This window comes from Crocodylus porosus, unplaced genomic scaffold (genome assembly GCF_001723895.1).
Source record: "Crocodylus porosus isolate Cpor-Errol unplaced genomic scaffold, CroPor_comp1, whole genome shotgun sequence".
NCBI classification, from domain to species: Eukaryota; Metazoa; Chordata; order Crocodylia; family Crocodylidae; genus Crocodylus; species Crocodylus porosus.
The window spans coordinates 37804713-37822905 of record NW_017728886.1 but is presented as its reverse complement, the minus strand read 5'-3'; the positions used below and the strand labels follow the sequence as shown (position 1 = coordinate 37822905).

General features: G+C 41.7%; 2 protein-coding genes across 6 annotated transcripts in view; one reads left to right on the top strand and one right to left on the bottom strand.

The window, feature by feature from the left end:
• The window catches only part of OLAH (oleoyl-ACP hydrolase), a 27094-nt gene extending 13047 nt beyond the window's left edge, over positions 1 to 14047 (top strand). For all 4 annotated transcript variants that reach the window (XM_019532698.1, XM_019532708.1, XM_019532715.1 and 1 more), the window contains 6 exons: positions 3038 to 3168; positions 7623 to 7761; positions 8820 to 8919; positions 10388 to 10557; positions 12702 to 12781; positions 13015 to 14047. In XM_019532698.1, coding sequence (XP_019388243.1) covers positions 3039 to 3168; positions 7623 to 7761; positions 8820 to 8919; positions 10388 to 10557; positions 12702 to 12781; positions 13015 to 13148 — 753 coding nt within the window. In that variant the 5' untranslated portion in view covers position 3038 and the 3' untranslated portion in view covers positions 13149 to 14047. The remainder of the gene's footprint in view (positions 1 to 3037; positions 3169 to 7622; positions 7762 to 8819; positions 8920 to 10387; positions 10558 to 12701; positions 12782 to 13014) is intronic.
• ACBD7 (acyl-CoA binding domain containing 7) overlaps positions 13918 to 18193 on the bottom strand; it is a 12373-nt gene continuing 8097 nt past the window's right edge. For both annotated transcript variants that reach the window (XM_019532742.1, XM_019532733.1), the window contains exons 2-4: positions 14488 to 14605; positions 14308 to 14370; positions 13918 to 14219 (exon numbers count right to left, since the gene is read on the bottom strand). In XM_019532742.1, the coding sequence (XP_019388287.1) occupies positions 14146 to 14219; positions 14308 to 14370; positions 14488 to 14605 (255 nt within the window). In that variant the 3' untranslated portion in view covers positions 13918 to 14145. The remainder of the gene's footprint in view (positions 14220 to 14307; positions 14371 to 14487; positions 14606 to 18193) is intronic.

Below are 18193 nucleotides of genomic sequence, written 5' to 3'. Positions count from 1 at the left end.
AGAGTAAATTGGATGCTTATCTTGCTGGGATCCTATGACCCCAGCTGACTTCCTGCCCTTTGGGCAGGGGGCTGGACTCGATGATCTCCTGAGGCCCCTTCCAGCCCTAATGTCTGTGAAATATGAAATACTATGAAAATTTGTCAAGCAATATATATATATACAACTTGAAGCAAATTTTATTTTGTTGCTGGTTTGACTTAATAAACAGAATCATATGTCCTCCTGTTTCAGTGCTTCCGACCCCTGTATATACTTTTCTTGCTTTTCAAAAAGTACATTAGCATCAATGAAATGTAACAGCTCCATCAAAAACTCTGAGTTTTACAAAGAATGACACTGTTAAATTTTCTGTTGCTAAAGAATGCAGTTGCTAACGAAAGCCAAGAATGTAATTTCTTAGCTTTTTAAAATTAAAGTTCTCGAGAGAATATACTTAATGAATTTACTTTAACAGTTTCACTGTCATTTTAATTTGGTAATTAATTAATTGCTAGAGAACATATTTGTCTAATTCAGTTGTATTGCTATGTCATATGGATTGCAATTAAGAACACAAAAACATAAGAGCTAAGTACAGTGTGAAAAAGCCCAAAGCTGAATCGATTCAGTTGTCACAGATTAGTCTAAGCTGTGTAGATTGAACCGATAAGGAGGTATATCATGAATTTGAGGAGTCAGCCAGCTGATTTCACAGGCAGATCTCAGGGCTGTCTGCCATTTTTGCAGACTGAGTGTGGCGCACCCCCACTCCCATATCTCTGATTGGCCCATGAGCCCCAGCAGTCCTGCCCCTTAATGGAGCTTACCAAATGGCCCTAACTGCCACTTAGATTGCTTAACAATGATTTGCTTAATGGCTACAGCAGGCTTAATCAGGAGATTAAGTCTATGGAAGCCATTAACTGACACATTATTAAGCAATGTAAAGCACTTAAACTCTAAAATGAAATATCTTATCAAAATAAAGCTATGCACACCATGAATTGTAACTAATACCAACTATATAAACTTTATTAATACCAAACTATATACACTTCATTAACTAATACTATATATGCACTTAATTAAACCCTAAACCAAAGTATTATTAAAATAAAGCTAAACACAACAAGAATTGCAACTAATATACAACCATATATACTGTATGAACTAATACCAACTATATACACTTTATTAAAGGACATTATAAAAAGGAGTTTACAGAAACTGAACGCTAACCTTAGGACAGGCAATTCAGGTAGTTATTAAATGCAAGCATGCTGCATCCAGCTGCAGTTTTTGCAGACATTTTCTGTCCCTGTGGGGTGAACACCTGTCCATATACTGAGATGGCATGATCAGCATCCACTGAATTTGTTGGAATGGTGAGGCAGCGTACTGCCAAGGCATACATATATGGAAAGTGGTCACAGACAGAGTCCTTGAACACAGGCACAGGCATCCAGCACTCTCTGATGAAGTTCATGTAAGCAGCATGTTCCATGCTCTTTCCCCCATCCCAGGATTGCTTTTAGTAGCTGAAGGTCACAACTCAGAAAAGGCACCTGGTTGGGGTTCAAAATGCAAAGAGGACTAAGGAAGGAAGCAGCTGATTGCCTGAACCATGGTGGTAGTGATGGGTCATACCTGCAGTACTAATTCAGCTTCCTAGCTACTGCCTGGAACAGGCCCCCTTTCCAGTGGTTTTCATGAGGATAGCTTGGCAGTTCATGCAATACCCTGTCTTCCACCCAACTTATCAAATCCAGCAGCTTGTTGTGCCCATGGTGGATCACAGTCTTCTAGGCTTCAAACCATGTCAGGAGCTCCATGAACCAGGTGGCATTGCCGGGTACAAATGTCACTTGATCTTGAATGTCACCTCGCCTTAAGAGATCATGAAGCTTAAGCTTATATAATATTGTGCTATTTCATATTTGAACTTCAAAATCATGTGAATACCATCTGGTCTTGGTGACTTATTAGTCTTTAATGTATTAATTTGCTTTAAAACCTTCTATGTTACCACTTCAAAGTGATCCAGGTCTTTGGATCTATCTGCTAGGAAGAATTGATCCAGTGTACAAATCTCCCCAATATCCTCTACAGAAAAGGTAGGTGAAAGCCATTGTCAATTAGCCTGCCCTCAGTACCGTACAGATACTTTTGGCTCAGATGGCAGAATATGTAGTATGGTGTACTCTGTTGAGGATGCCACTGGTCCTCGAGATTGTGGTCTAGTCTTGGCAGCAGAGTGGCAGCAGATGTGACCAAAGTATGCTGTGCTTGAGTTATTTCCCAGTCAGCGTAATGTTTCTTATAACCAATTAGAAGTTACATTTTGGTCCATCATATTTTAACTTCTTTATTTTTGTTTTTCATGAACATTAACCTAAGGAGTTATTTCAGATATTTGTGGAAAATGAGCTATGGACCTTTACCAGACCTGATCTAAGTTAAACTACCTTGGAGGTACGCTTAACTTATATTGGGTTGGCAATTTTTAACATGATCTAACCTCTCCCTAACCTCCCCAAGTATCTGTACATACCCTTAAGGAGACTGAGTGGAGCACTGGGAGGCAGCTGTGCAGTAACACAACCTAGCACTTCAAGGTAGCAGGAGTCCTTCACTCTGAACAACACCTAGTAATGATTAATAAGTTGTAAGGTTGGCCTCCTTGTGTATGCTTTAGCTTTCAATGGGTATGTTATAAAAATGACCTTTGACTGCTGCAAGAAAGTATATATTCAGTGTCAGAAACTAGTTAAAGTACAGGGCTTCTGTAGACAGACCAAATGCTAACTCATCTTAAAGTGTTGATAATTTCCTCAAAAATAACATAAGTTGATGCTTTAGGATGAGTCTGATGGGTTTTTTTTAAACAGATACATAAAATTATTTTTTCTTTTTAAAGGGCCAGTAGCATAGCACTAACAGTTTGATAATAGATAATACCATAAGCTTGCTGTTTAAAGCTAAATTAAATCGAGCTACACTTTCACATTCAAAAAAAGAGATTAAAAATAACTAATATGATTGCTTATTGTTTCAGCATGGAGAAGCTTGTTATGTGTCTGCACAGAAGGCCTGATGCAGTATACAGGCTGATTTGCTTTCCCTGGGCTGGAGGGGGAACTTTCCATTTTGCTCAATGGAGCTCACTCTTCAACAGTTCAATAGAAGGTCAGTGATTTCTCAGGTATAATAAGTGTCATTTAATAGAGGCAGGGTATCTAGATAGGATGCTAATATGCTTGGTAGTCAGATATTAAATAAAATGTACCCAAGTACTGTTAAAGAGAACTTTGTCATCTTTCTAATTACATTCAGAATATATGGGTCCCTTCCTGAAAAGTTCCTAAGATTTCCACTGGAAAGTCCTGAGTGCTCTCAACCCCCTTGCTCCCCTGGATGAGCTCCAGGAGATGAATGGGTGCAATATACGAGTATAACTACGTTCAGTTAAATTTCTTTCTCAAAGCTAAAGCAGGTTTGACTGTTTCAGAAACAAGTCTGTTAACTGTGTCAGGTATACTAGTTTGACTGTCTATTCAAAATTATTCATATAACAAAAATGTTCAAAAAGAAACATTTTAAGAAGTGTTTCAGTAGGCTTAAAAGTGGCAGAGACTTGTCTTACCCCAAATGAATTAGTTATTTACATCTATCTGCATGCTTCTACATGCCTTGTAACAGAACCCAGGGTCACACAATGGCTTTGTAGCAGTAAAATGGCATTTAGTTACAGTTAAGTAATCCCCATAGCCATCATGGTGCATCAGCACTGAAAAAAGTTCATAGGGAAATATCTGAGGAGGAGACCTAGTGGACCTTTGCCAGACCTTTCAGAAGAAAAGAATATAATCTGGCACTAAGCGAGAAGATTAGCATTGAAACAATACCAGTCTTCTAAACTATGAATACCTCCAGAGAATTGTTGTGCAAGTCACATCCAGTTTTCCTTGAAGTAAAAGAAAAGTCTTGTTTCAGATGGAAATACTTCCAGAAAAGTTACTAGGGATGTAGGCTTCAGAATAATTGTAGGCTCTGTTGAATAAATGCACTTGCTCAGCATGTACGTTCAGAACTGTTTTAACCATGCTAAAAGAAATGATAAAAGCCTGAAAAAGTGTTTTTTCCCACCTCCCTATGCGGTGGCTTGCCTTAAATATGGTACTTTTCTGTTCTTGGTATATGTAACCAACCCCCTGCTTCTATATGATCTTTCCAGTCTATGTCAGAAGAAAAGGTTAGTAAAAGACAACAGTTTTTGCAGATTAGTTCAATGCTCAGTTTTCCTAAAGAAAGGGGCAACAATCCAAATGTGAAGACTCAGCTTTTGAAAAGGACATTAAGTCATGTCAGTAAATGCCATGTTCCCAGGTTTTACTATGTGTAAAACGGAAAAGTCTGCAAAAAAGGAAGTCTGTATTCATGGGCAGTGCTAATAAGTTATCAGTATGCTTTGTAATTCTCGAGAAAAGGAAGATATGTTATAGACTATTTTAATACTTGATACTGTTTAAGAATGTACTTATTTGTTATTTATATTATAGTACCATCTACAGGCCCAAACTGAGTTCAGAGGCCCATATGCTAAGCATGTGTACCTACTAACATGTGACTACATGTAACAATTGAACCATGCCCAAATGTCACTAACTGGGAATCAGTTCACAATTGGTAGAACAGTTGTCTCTTTAGATGTTAAAGTGCTGTGGCTCTGACACTAGGAGATGGAAGCAGGCACCCAGTCCAGAATGCCTTAGCTCAATGGGCAAATTGGTGGGGAGTGCTTCCATCCATGTTTTGAAGGTCCCAGGAGGTGGGTGACCTATGGCTGGTGGTGTTTTCACTTTTCTGCTTTCCTTTCTCTCCTAAACATGAATTCAGTAAAGTTTCAGCAATTGACCAAACCCCACAGTGTGCTTGTCTGACTTGGGATGGCTAGTAGGGGCAGAGGGGGTGTGCTTGGAACCATGGTTTGGGGTTGCCAGGAGCTGGGGGCAAGACATGATGAGGGGCTACAATCAAATAAAAAGTGAGAACACCACTGCTAATTAGAAATATAGCTTCTATTGAGCAGGTAGTTCAAGGCAGCTCATTGGTAAAAAGTACCAACAGAAGGGTAAAATGGGGCAGTGGATTTCTGGCCATCTACCAGAGTAGCCAGTTGCAGCAATGGTGGGTGAGTGGGTAGGGGAGAATGAGATGAGGACTGATGTTATGTAGGGTGCTTGGAGGACCAACCAGACTGTCCTGGAGCACTTGGAATCCACAATAACACAAACCTAATTCATTGTGCACCAGTTCAAAATAGTACCTGATTTTCCAGGTATACATTAGAATCTTTTCAAGTCAGAATTTGGGACTGAGGATTGGTTATGTCCTGTTTAAATGTATCGTTTTAAATTGCTGTCACCAACTGGTGTAGAGGATGTGCTGGTTGGAGGGATGAAGGCAACCCATTGTGAATTGGACCCATACTCTCCACCCCCCTCCCGCCCCGGCTTATAAAAGCCAGCCAAGGAAGATTGGGACTACTGCCAGTGGGGGTTGTCAGTGCCTCCTTTAGGGAGGGCAGGGTGCCAGACATTCTTAAGTTTGCAATTGTCCAGCCCCCTACTTGAGAAACCATCACTTGACGCTGACTCCCCAGCCAGTTATTGCCCTGTATCCAACCTCCTATTTTGGGGGATGGTCACTGAATGCAGGGTGCAGGGGTTGCCCAACAGCTGTAGGCACATGTGGATGCCATTGGCTTCTTGGACTTGTCAGTCTAGTTTTCAGCCTAGATATAGCACACAGACTGCACTCATGGCCTTGGTCAATGGTCGTTGTCTGAAGATTGATCTATGCCTTTGTAACCTTGAGTTTAGACTATTGCAGTGCACGCTGCATAAAGCTGCCCTTGAAGACCATCCAGAAGCTGCAGATGGTTCAGAATGTGGTGGTCTACCATGGGCATGGGCCACCAGAAGCACAAAACTTCAGTGCTCCAGAGTTCACACTGGCTGCCATTGCTTTCCAGATACAATTCAGGGTGCTGGTTTTGAACTACAGGGCCCTAAATGTTGTGGTCCCTATGTATCCAAGGAACTGCCTTCTCGCTCATGTCCCATTGTGATCCTTAAAATCAACCAAAAGCAGCCTCTGGCAAGAAGGTTAATACACGTGCAAGTAGATTAATAAGCCAAGTCTACTTGGTGAATACATGTGGCACTCATTCTCAGCAGATGCTTCTTAGTCCTGGAGTGCTCTCCCCCTTGAGGCCCACTAGAGCCTGAGCCTGGACATCTTCCAGAAGCACTATAAGACCTTCCTATTTGGGCATGCATTTAGCAATGAAACCAGGCTAAAACATGGTTTAGGCAGGGATGGTCAACTTGCTGCACATGTGCTACCTGCAACACGCAACATGGGCAGCCTCTGTGTGGCACACAGCAGGTTGGGCTGAGGGCAGGCAGCACAGTGGCAGATAGGGTAGGGAACAGAAAGTAGAGCATGAGATCAGGCAGGGAGCACAGGGCAGGAAGCAGAAAGTGGAGCAGCAGCTTGGTGAAGGAGTAGAAAAATGAGCAGTAGATCAGGTAAGGCCCCTACCCTGGGGGTCTTTAAAAGGAGGCTGGATGAACATCGGTCCAGGTTCATTTGACCCCAGTACTCTTTCCTGTCACGGCAGGGGATTGGACTTGATGATCTGCTCAGGTCCCTTCTGACCCTACAAACTATGAAACTATAAGTGGCATATTGGGTCAGACCAACAGTCCACCTAGACCAGTAAACTGTCTCCGACACTGGCAGAAGTGGATGCTATACAAGGAGAACATTGAACTGGATATCTCTAGAGTTATCTATCTACTATTCAATACCCACATCTACTATTTATTGGTTTTGAGATACTAGAGGAAACATTTCCAAGATTAACAGATGTATCATCTATGAATTTGTCCAGTCCCTTTTTGAACCTTGCTTTGCCACTACCTCCATCAGCTCCTGTGGTAATGAATTCCAAAAATTAACAAGATGTTTAAAAAAGTACTTTCTCTTGTTGGTTGTAAACCTATCACCTACTAATTTCATTGGGAGCCCCCTAAGGTAAGGCAAAGGGATCAGGATGGTACTCAGAAGGGTATGGGGCTAATCTGTGGCACACCTGCCAAAAAAGTTGGCCCTCACTGGTTTAGGGATCTCTGCTTAAGGTTGATATTGTAGTCCCCTTCTGAGTTGTTTTGTGGTTGTCCTGTTAAAGGTTTCTGTTTCTTTTATTGTAAGCCACCGAGAACCTTGTTGGGAAGGGCAGCATATAAACCAAATAAATAAGGAAATGTTAAAGGCTTGTTAAAGAAATATATTTAAACCTGTCTATTACAGATTTACAATCTATATAGGTTAGAGAGGCAACATTTAGAACTAAAGGAAATGACGGAAACACATATAATGTCCTTTATTTTTCAACCACAATATTAAATACACACACAACACACACACGCACACAAAGATTCCTTCATACAACTTGTAATTTGTATTTCCTTTCTGCTGAATAAATAAAAAGCGTGTCAATTTTGGATTGTATAATTTAACTGAAAGACCTTTAGAGTGGGCTGAAATGACTCTAATTCCTTTTTTCCTTCTAGTGTACTCTTTAAGGTTTCCTGGAAGAGAATCTCGTGTGAAAGAACCTTGTCCACAAGACATGACAACTCTAGTTAGTGATATTGTTAGTAGTTTGTTAAAAGACCTGCAAGAAAAACCTTTTGCGTTTTTTGGTCACAGGTAAAAAAAAAACAAAAAACCTTAAAAATTATTCTGGTGAAGGGGGTTAGAATTCATAACCTGTAGTTAGTTAATGACGTGTGTTGGTTTCTGACAGCTCTTGGAATCCTTTTGTCAAAACAAATCACTGCAAAGGCTGATAGCCTACTGTTGATACTAAAGGCCAACCTTAGGTATTATCTAGACTCCAACCTCCCTTTTCAGAAAAGATTTGGTGGCTACATTACTGTAGTTATATCTGCATAGAAGCAAATTATTACTAGCATTTTTCATATCATAGTATTTAGGGTTGGAAGGGACCTAAACAGATCATCAGGTCCGACCCCCGCCCCAGGCAGGAATGAATATGGGGTCATATCACCCTGCAATAGCCCCTATCTTTATGAAGGCTTGGAATGTACCTTTCACACCGGGGCTGAAAATTGATGCAGAATTAGGCAGCGTCAGTCACTGATGTGAGATGATCTGATGTGCCAACAGGAAAATCTATCAACTACTCCACTTAGGCAGACCTACTAGCATCTTTAGGTCCCACTAAAAAGCTGGCCTTATGGTACCTAATCAAGATTGGATAGGACATTTGTGCCACAGGAGGGACTCTACTCCGTTTATTCCAAATCTTGTTGGTGCCCTAATGATTACTGTTGTGATCATTATTTTTATAGTGTTAGATTCTAAATGTGTTTATTTCTTATTGCTGCTTACCTGGCAATCATGAGCAAATATGGAGAGCATTTGGTCTCAAAAAATACTCAAATTTTCCTTTACACAACAAAATAGGAAAAGTGGTGAAGGAAATGGAAGCATCTAAGGTGCGATTTAGAAACCTAGGCACAATTTTATTTAACTTCTAAATGTGAATTACCTAATATAACCACTCTGTTGCTTTAATAACAACTTGTTTTTAATACATCAGTGTACAATATGTAGTTTCAAAAAATGCTTACTGAGATGTAATTCCTATAGTAAAACTGAAATTTAAATTATGTTTAAATTTGTCAGTGTTCTCCTCCCATATGCTTTTAATAATATTAATTTAATATCTCTTTTTCGTGCAGTTTTGGATCTTATGTTAGCTTTGCAACTGCAGTTCACTTAAAAGAGAAGTATGGTCTACAACCAGTACATCTTTTCATATCAGGAGCATATGCGCCACATGTAAGTGACATGAACTTTGATAATGTGAAATAAAATAACATATTTGCTATATAATAATCATGTATAAACATTTGTTTTGGCTTTCCAGAGCACAAACTCTAATATTCACAATGTGGGCTTATTACAGTTTATAGAACACAGACAACCATTGGATCTGATGACTTATTTAAAAATGTTCCATTATCAGTGGGGAGCTTAAGTTGAGGCTGATAGAACATCTCATATTGTCTTTTATGGTCTCTGGCTTACAGTTTAAACAGGAAACCAAGCAAAATTCCAAGTGCCTCCCTGATCCCCCACATAAATGTGCATCATGTAAGATAACCATTTTAACCTTCAGCACACTCTTCAAACCAGGGGTGGGCAATTATTTTGAGTGGAGGGCTGCTTACCAAGTTTTGGCAAGTCATTGAGGGCCACAGGGGTAGTCTTGCCCCTTGACAAATGCTCACCCCCTGGTTGCCATCTTGGGACGAGAAGTCCCGCCCCTAACCTCTGCCTTTTGCCACCAGAAGTCCCTCCTCTTGTCCCCTAGAATTACTCCTTCCAGCAAGGGGTTTTGCCATCTCGGAACCAGAAAAATACCAAATTAGATTCTAAAAATTAAACATTAAACTACAACATTCATTCATTTCATTTCAAAAAATATTTTTGTCTTGATTTACTGCAACCCGGGCTACAGGCTTCCCTGGCGACGTAAGCTGCAACATGCTGCACTGCCCTGCCCTGCCCCTCTAGGGTAGGGGCAGAGTCAGGAAGGGGAAGCTAGATGTACTGCTGCTGCAGTTGAAGCCATGCTGGGAACAGGGCTGGGTGGGAGCCTGGGGGCAGCCCTGCTCTAAGGAAATCTGAGGGCAACCCCTTACTCTCTACGGGTGTTTACAGACATGTTTCAGGGGAGGGGGGGAAGAGGGTACTTCAGTTAAAGCAGCTCTCTCCCCTTCCTGCCCCTGCCCCTACCTAGGTCTGAGAGCTGCTCTAATTAAAGCACCGAGAGCATTACATGTATCAGGGCCCCTGCACTGAAAAATGGTGGCAGTGGTGCTTTAACTAAAGCTCATTGAACAAGCTTCAGTTAAAGAACCCCCGTTGCCATTTTTCAGTGTAGGGATGCTGATACACGTGACTGTGGAGTCTGCTGGAGCATGGTAATTACCATGCTCGAGCAGACTTGATTAATTGAGTTGATTAATCGTTTGCTTCAACGCACTGTAATTACAAAGCATCAGAGCAGCCTCCCTGCATATGTGTAGGCACCCTACAAGTCTATTACCTATATAAAAATATTTTTGAAGTTATTTTTAAAGCTGACAAGCCATTTAATTATAACTCAGTCATTATGATACTGTGCTATGATGGGACAGAACCCTATATAGTAGATGTTTCTTAAGTTTCTTTCCAAAGTCTTAACTCTTCAGGAAAAATGTACTCTTTGAAACTCCTAATCTGTTTTATCTGATGCCTGCAGTCAAAAAGTCGTCCTTCTGTCCCACCTTTAAAAGATGTATCTGATGAAGAAATTTTTTCATGGATTAAATCTCTTGGAGGTGTTTCTCCTGAGTGGCTTGAGAGAAAGGATGCTATAAAACTCTTGATTCCTCCAGTAAGAACAGATCTTGCAGTTTTCCAGACATTTGTGTAAGTGGTACCGTGTTATAGTACACTCTGAAATTAGGAGTGTTTATCCACATTTAAAAAAAATACTACTTGTATATGAGACTTATCACATCAGATTCTCCTACTTTTTACCCTGAATCTTTGTTCCTAGCATATAAGAGTTTTTGTATAATTGCATTCAGCATGTTTTCCTTGGTGCGTCTATAATCCACTCTTCTGAAGTAAAAATAATCACCATGGGGTGCCTATACACAAGCAGGGAGGCTGCTCTAACGCACTGGAATTCTAGTGCATTGAAGCAGACTTGAGTCTGCAGGACCGTGGCAATTACCGCACTCCAGCAGCCTTCCATGTCTCCTGTCTTAACGTCACTGCACTTCAAAATGGTGGCAGGGGCATTTTTTATCTAAAGCTCATTCAATGAGCTTTAAAGTGTCACTGCTGCCATTTTGAAGCATGGAGACAGTAAAACACAAGAAGTTCTGGGTGCTTTAATTAAAGCAGCTCTCAGGCTGCTCTAATTAAAATGTTGCCCCTCTCCCCCCACTCCTGGAGCATGTGTATAAACACCCCTATAGTTTTACATAGGACCTCCAGTTAAATAGCTTTTTAGAAGAGGAATGTTTCTCCTCTTCTTCACAGAGTACATTTAAATAACTTTTTCTTCAAGAGGTTCAGAGTTCAATAGGAAGGCCTTGCCTAGCTTTCCAAGACCCTAGGAAATCTTAAATGTATTATTCCCTCTTGGCCAACTGCCTCTTACCCTTGTCAGCATCCTTAGTCCCATTGAGGTTTACAGCAAGCCAGGAAAATCAGTTTCCTTTGTTATTAACATAAGTATTCCTCTTGTACAAAACACTGCAGGGTCCTCAGACAGTGATTCCACCTATTTCCAACTACATGAGGTAGGGTCTGATGAAAAGATCCAGGTGAAAATATAGTATGTCAGCAGTTATTTGCTCATTTTTACTGGATGAGAAAATGGCACTTTCTGCCATAACTCCATGACTACAAACAATTCAAGAACCATTGTGTCAAACAGCAGATATTTTGGGTATAGTTCAGGAGAAGCCATATAAAATGCTAGACAGTATAACGTACTTTACCTGGATGGCTAACTAGCTTAGTAGCACCTACCCTCAAGAGGTTGATACTTGTTACAATCTACCGGTGAGTGCAGGCCCCCAGATCTGTACGCAGGATGACAGCATGCTGGCACTGCTGGCTGACACCAGCGGCAGCACCTGAGTTTGTGCTGTGCAGCCTGCGCTGAGTGCTGGGAAGGCTGGTGCTGCCGTTGGCCCCAGCCAGCAGCAGCAGTATGCTGTCATCCCCACGTACAGATCTGGGGGCCTGTATCCCCCGGGAGGGCTGCAGGGCTGTGCCAGACTCTTCCCATGGGGTGCAGGCCTCCGGATCTGCATGCAGGATGACAACATGCTGCTGCTGCTGGCTGGGGCCAGTGGCAGCACCAGTGCTCAGCGCAGGCTGTGCTGAACAACTGGACCCAGCTGGCAGCAGCAGCCTGCTGTTATCCCACATGCAAATCCAGGGGTCCACGCCCCCCCAGGAGGCCTGCAGGGCTATGCTAGAGTTCTCCCGGGTGGGGGCGCAGGCCCCTGGATCTGCACGTGGGATAACAGTAGGTTGCCATCTCTCCCTCAGAGCCCTGGGATTGGAAGGTACCTCAGGGACAGATTGCAGACACTGGCCAGCTACAGATGTCAATCAGAGCAGTCCTTTCGCCCCTTTCCCTTTCCTCTTCTGAGTTTCTGTCTCCCTGCAAGCCCTCCTCCAAAACATTCCAAAACATTTGAGATGGTTTCGATTCATTTCGTTTCAGAGATGTTTTGGAGCCTTCTGTTTCATTTCGGATTCGGTGTTTTGGGTGCTGAAATGGGCCAAAACACCTCTGAAACAAAACAACTGTCAAAATTTTGCACAGCCCTACAAACAATCCGGATATGAATGATCCAGGTTCTATTATATGTGCGTCCCATACAAGGCTCCTTCATTGTGGCTACAATCCATGAAAAAAAAGGCAGCAAGTACCCACCAAACTCAGAACATAAGATGAAGAACCAAAAAACTTGTTGGAAGGGGGCAGGGCTTAGTCATAGGTGTCCATGTAAACAACTTTAAAAAATCTGTTTTGATATTCACAGTTGTGCAGAACCAAAAACTGTTCTCTCTTGTGACCTAACATGCTTTGATGGGTCTGAAGATTTGACACATGATTTAGAAGGTAATTAATTTGCCTGCTTTACATCTTCTGTTTATCTATACATCTATTGTAATACATTAACTGGTGAGCAACTGTGTCTACCATCTTGTAAATTAAATAGAAATATGCAGTTTCAGTATATGATCCAAAATTATTTTTGTGGAAGAAAGATTCAATTAACCTTTAAATAGGTTATGTAAAACTAATATTACCTGACATTTCTTACATTCTTTAAATATTTGATTCTTTTTCAGAATGGAAGGATGTAACAAGTGGTGACACCACTATTCACAAACTTCCTGGAGGCCACTTTTTTCTGCTGGAGCCTTCTAATGAAACTTTCATAATAGATTATATAACAAAATGCGTAGAAAATGCTGATTTCTGAATATTCACCTTTATTTTTTGAGGGGAGGGTATACGCTTGGTCCAAAGAAATAAATAATAAGGAACTTTCCTATGTAATTGCATGATTGAGATAACAAGATAAGAAATTTGCTATAGTTTAATGGCTAAGAGTTTATTAATATTGTATTATATATGGCAAAAGATTTTTCCAGGATTTCATTTAAGGCAATTGTTAGAAAAAGAAAAAGAGAAGGAAGGAAACTTTATGATTCTTAAAAGCAGGCAGTCCATAAACCACTCGGATTTTCTGTGAGACAAGCAGACCAGGGTTTGAGGATGGTAAGAAGCTAGCAGGCAAAAATCAATGCAAAGACAGTTTTTTCAGCATCAGTTATTTCCTAGCTTCCCTCTAACTAACTTAGGGACCTGGCCCAAACAATCATTTGGGTCTCACATCCATTTAAAATATAGCATTCTTATGCCAACTAATATAGCTTTCTTATACCTATCTCCATGACTGAAAAGGAAGCAGAATTACTTGTGCTAGTCAAGTTACAGTATATTGAACCTAAGAAATTAGTCATATTTTCTTTTATAGCTATCCTCTTTGAGACCTCGTAAGTTACTACTATACAGGGCATTGAAAATGTATTTTATTTTTGTTGTTGTTATTAGAATCCCACTTTATCCCATACCCTCTTGTGGAAAAAAAATGACAGTTAAAATTTTTATCTTCAGAATTTGCTCAGCAAGTAGGAAACTGGATGTAATATTTCTGCCCCCTAAAATATATAGATGAGAGACAAGTGAAATCTTTAAACCAATCTAATTGGTAACTTTATTCAAAATAAGCATACTCAGTATCTGAGAAGTTCCGTACGTATGTAAATCACTTCTTACAGTTAAATAATGCATGCTTAGTAAATCATGGTGTCAAACTAAATGTGAAAACGTTATTGCATTTTTCCTCAAAATAGTTAGTTCATTAGCTTCTGGGGAATTATTGATTTTTGTTTCTGGAAATTATCTGGAATATTCTAGATCCCATATTTTTCTATCATCTCTTTTGCTTTAGAGACGTAGGCATTCATGGCATCCTCCTTTGATAAACCTGCAAAGGAAAGTAGCAGTCATTATATCTCCTTATTTGGTATTCTATACAAGCAATGAAAATAGTAGAAACTTAAATACTATAACACCTTTTTTAAGGTTCCATGCTTCCCATTTGGCTTTGCCTTTTAAGTCTAGCACTCCTGGACACTCTGCCAAAAGAAACAGATAAACTTGTTGTAACTATGCAGTGTCACCTAAAGATTGTGGAATAGCTTTGAAGTTACAGAATTAAATATGGTAAAATGAATATGCACACAGAAAAGTACCAATATTAATGTCTCCAACAGTAGACTGTTTGTAGAGTCCATATAGCTCCTTCAGTTCTTCATCACTTGGTCTCGTTTTTAATTTTTTCACCTCTTCTGCAGCACTATCAAAGTCAGCCTGATAAGAAGAAAGAAAAATCAAAACAATACAAACTTAGACATTTTGTCCCTTAACTTGCATGCTTCAAGTGCTCAGTATAACATACATGTACTGGGTGTTTCCACATTGTCACTGATGCCAAACTTAATAAATCAGGAATATGACCAGCTTGGTTAATAAATCAACTCTGTTAAAAGAAGCCAAACTCTCTTCCCTTAGCATATTTTTATACCTAAGCAATGACGACCACATACTAATCTGTAACGTCCTATGAAAAACTGGCGGGTGCATTACTGTGTTTCTTTCAGTTTTCTACTGGAGGTGCAACAGTTAATGTGTATGTGGGTGCTAGGGCCTGAGGCACCAGTCTGCTACAATGGGGTGGGCGCCCAGGCTAACTGGAGCTTTATCCTCACCTGTGAAGTGCCCAAGGACACATTATAGTGATCTATTGCAGAGGTGCAATGGATGGATGAGTTCTGGGACTGAAAGTCTTTTTTCATCCTCTTCTCTCATCTCATGCAGAGCCAGCTACTATCTGTCCCTGTGTATCTTGGTTTCAGTACAGAGGGTAGTCTTTAGTACAGATTCTGCTTCATTTTGTGCCTGTGAGCCTCTAAAATAATTTACATTTCTTCCTGTGATCTCTGAGCCCCCCAGTCATTTGCACTGATTTAACCCAAAAGTCCAGATGACATTGTATGCAATATGCTAGCTTCAATGATTTGTAAAGCAAATATAAAGTATTGCATGTATTTAAGAGTTCCACCCAAAGGTTGATATATTTGCAAGGACATCATAGCAAAATGTTGGAGGAGGTAATGTACATACTGTGTTTACGCAAATCCAACATGAGGTTTTCTTCCTCCCCGAGTCAGCATGCAGAAAAAAAGGTTCATCTTAGATTTGAGTATCAGCCCTGGGCAGTGGTGGGTCAGCTCTGGCTTTGGCCTCTGCTCAGGGCTGAAGCCAAAGCTGAACTGCTATCTGCTCCTGGTTGGGATGGATCGCTGGCGGGGGAGGGGGCTTGCAGCCAGGGGCATGTGGGGAGAAAACACAGGGCGGGAGGGAGAGGTGGAAGGAGGAAAACTCATGTGTAAGGCTCAGGGAGAACACAGGGTAGATGATGCAGTATGGTTGCCCTTGAAGGTGCCTCCCCCTTTACATTCCTCCCCAGCTCTGGTCCCTCCAGCCCTCATCTGTCCTGGCTGAGAGCTGCTGCCACTTGTCCATGGCCAGGCCAGGCTGGGGACATTGTTGCTGTTGACTGCTCTGGCTCTGGGGCAGAATTGCAGCGGAAGTTAAGTGGTGGCATGGAGGCAGGGTGCAGGTATAGGCAAAGGGGGGGCAGAATTCAGGGAGGAACTGGGGGTGGGGGCAAGGAAAGGAGCAGGAGCAGGCAGCAGGATACAGGCACAGGGGGCAGGTAGTGGGGAGACAAGCGCAGGTGGGGCGGCATGCACCAGGGAGGGGCAGGAACAAGCTTGAGGCAGGGCAAGGGCCCTTGCCACCTGCCGCTGCTTTCCTCACGACAACAGACCGTCCGCTAATTAGATTCTGTACATGAAAAATTCTAACATATTTATTGGATTTGAGTAAATATGGTACATTTAAGGTGTATACAAAAAGTCCCTACAGCACTTGGATGCTTATCTTGCTGGGGTGATCTGACCCCAGCTGACTTCCTGCCCCTTGGGCAGTGGGCTGGACCTGATGATTTCGCAAGGTCCCTTCCAGCCCTAATGTCATTGAAGTCTATGAAGTTTCTGCAATAATATGCTACGTATTCAGTAATGTCAGTTTTATTTCTGTGACTTGGTCCGATCAGCTGGAATCGCGAGGTTGCATAAGCACAATGTAGCCTGTCAGGTAGAAAATTCTCCACTCCCCTGACCAGCCCTTGCCATAACTGTTAGACAACCTTTACTTTATAACAAACATATCTGTGTCTTCACCCTGACGTTTCTTTTCGGCAAGTGACTGTGCTGGCTCAACCAAGCCACAAAAGTAAATGATGAAGGATTTCAAAGTTTCCAATTTCATGGCGTTCTACAGAACCCCTCTTCCCCGCCAAAATAGGGAGCAAAATGAAATGGGTACATGTTACTAGGTGCATCTACACAAAAGCTGTACTGCAGAGCTGGCTAATTAACTGCACAGTAAAGCATCACTGTCTACATATGTGCCTGAATTAAGGTGCCATAAATTAATTAATTCTGTAATAGGACAGTACTGTCCAGGACAAGTACTATCCTACAGTGGAGTAGTTATGTGCACCAAAGCACACATGACTGGGGCTGGCTGGGGCATGAGGGAGCTACAGTGCAGGGGCTGCAGCTGTGGCAGGAACCCTGGTCTGCAGCCAGAATGTGGCTCTGGTTTTGGGCGGCGTATGCTGCTGCCATGTGAGCTGCGCTACTTTTTTGTGGCATGGGTTTTTTTGACCCTAGGATCTCCTGGGGTCAAACTTCACCTCCCTCTCCCCCGCAACCCCCACCCCATGCTACAGGGTAGCAGTGTGGGGAATGCCTGCTTGTGCTGTTTGTGACACCACAGACATGTCTGCAGTGCCACATACCACACACACATCGACACTTGTCTGGACGCAGCCACTGTGTGTGAAAATGAGAAGGGAAACAATGAAAGGATACATTCTTATTGTGTCTTTCCTTTCAAAGAAAGGATCTCTGGCAAACCTGCAAGGGCCTCATTGACTTCATTATGCATCAGCTGATGCTAGCAGGTTCAGGCAGCAGCAGCCTGTAAAAGTATGCAAGGTCAGATAGGTAGCTACATTCATTTACAGAAAACTGGCAACCATCCTACAAGGTAACAAAGTAATCTCTGCTTCCTGCAATGGAATTAACTTAGATTTTTCACTTGGAAATATGCGTTTGAAAGCTTGCTTATAAGCTTCCTGGATACTGGATGCTCATCACTTAGGGACCACAGGCCTCCAAGAGATCATCTGAAATGGTCCAGGCCTCTTGAGCCACTCATACTGTGCATCCTTTATGCTTTGAAGTCTTTATCCTCATTAGTAATATCTATTTATATATTAATATTTAATGTTACAGGTCTTTTCTTACAATAATTATGAAATACTTATAAAAAAAGCCAAATTCCCTGAAGGCTTATGTGAGGAGCTGTAACTGAAGTTTGTATAACTTTAGGCTTGCAAAATACTTATGGAAGCATTTAGTAAGATTTAGGGAGCAGTCGCAGATAAATCTGTTGATCTTTAATAACTATGAATGGGCACTAGAAGTTGGACAGTACAAGACACCTTTGGCATGTACTAAACTTTTGAAATCTTCTGTTCAAACAAGTAAGAAGCTGAAAGAAATTGCCTTGCATGACTTCATAGTTGGTAGGGTAGCATTGGAAGGGACCTGAGCAGATCATCAAGTCCAACCCCCTGCCCTGGCAGGAAAGAATACTGGGGTCAAACGACCCCGGCAAGGTGTTCATCTAGCCTCCTCTTAAACACCCCCAGGGTAGGAGCCAGCACTTCTCTTGGAAGTTGGTTCCAGACCCTAGCCAACCTGACTGCGAAGTAGCGCCTCCTGATATCTAACCTAAACCTACCCTCTGCCAGCTTGTGAC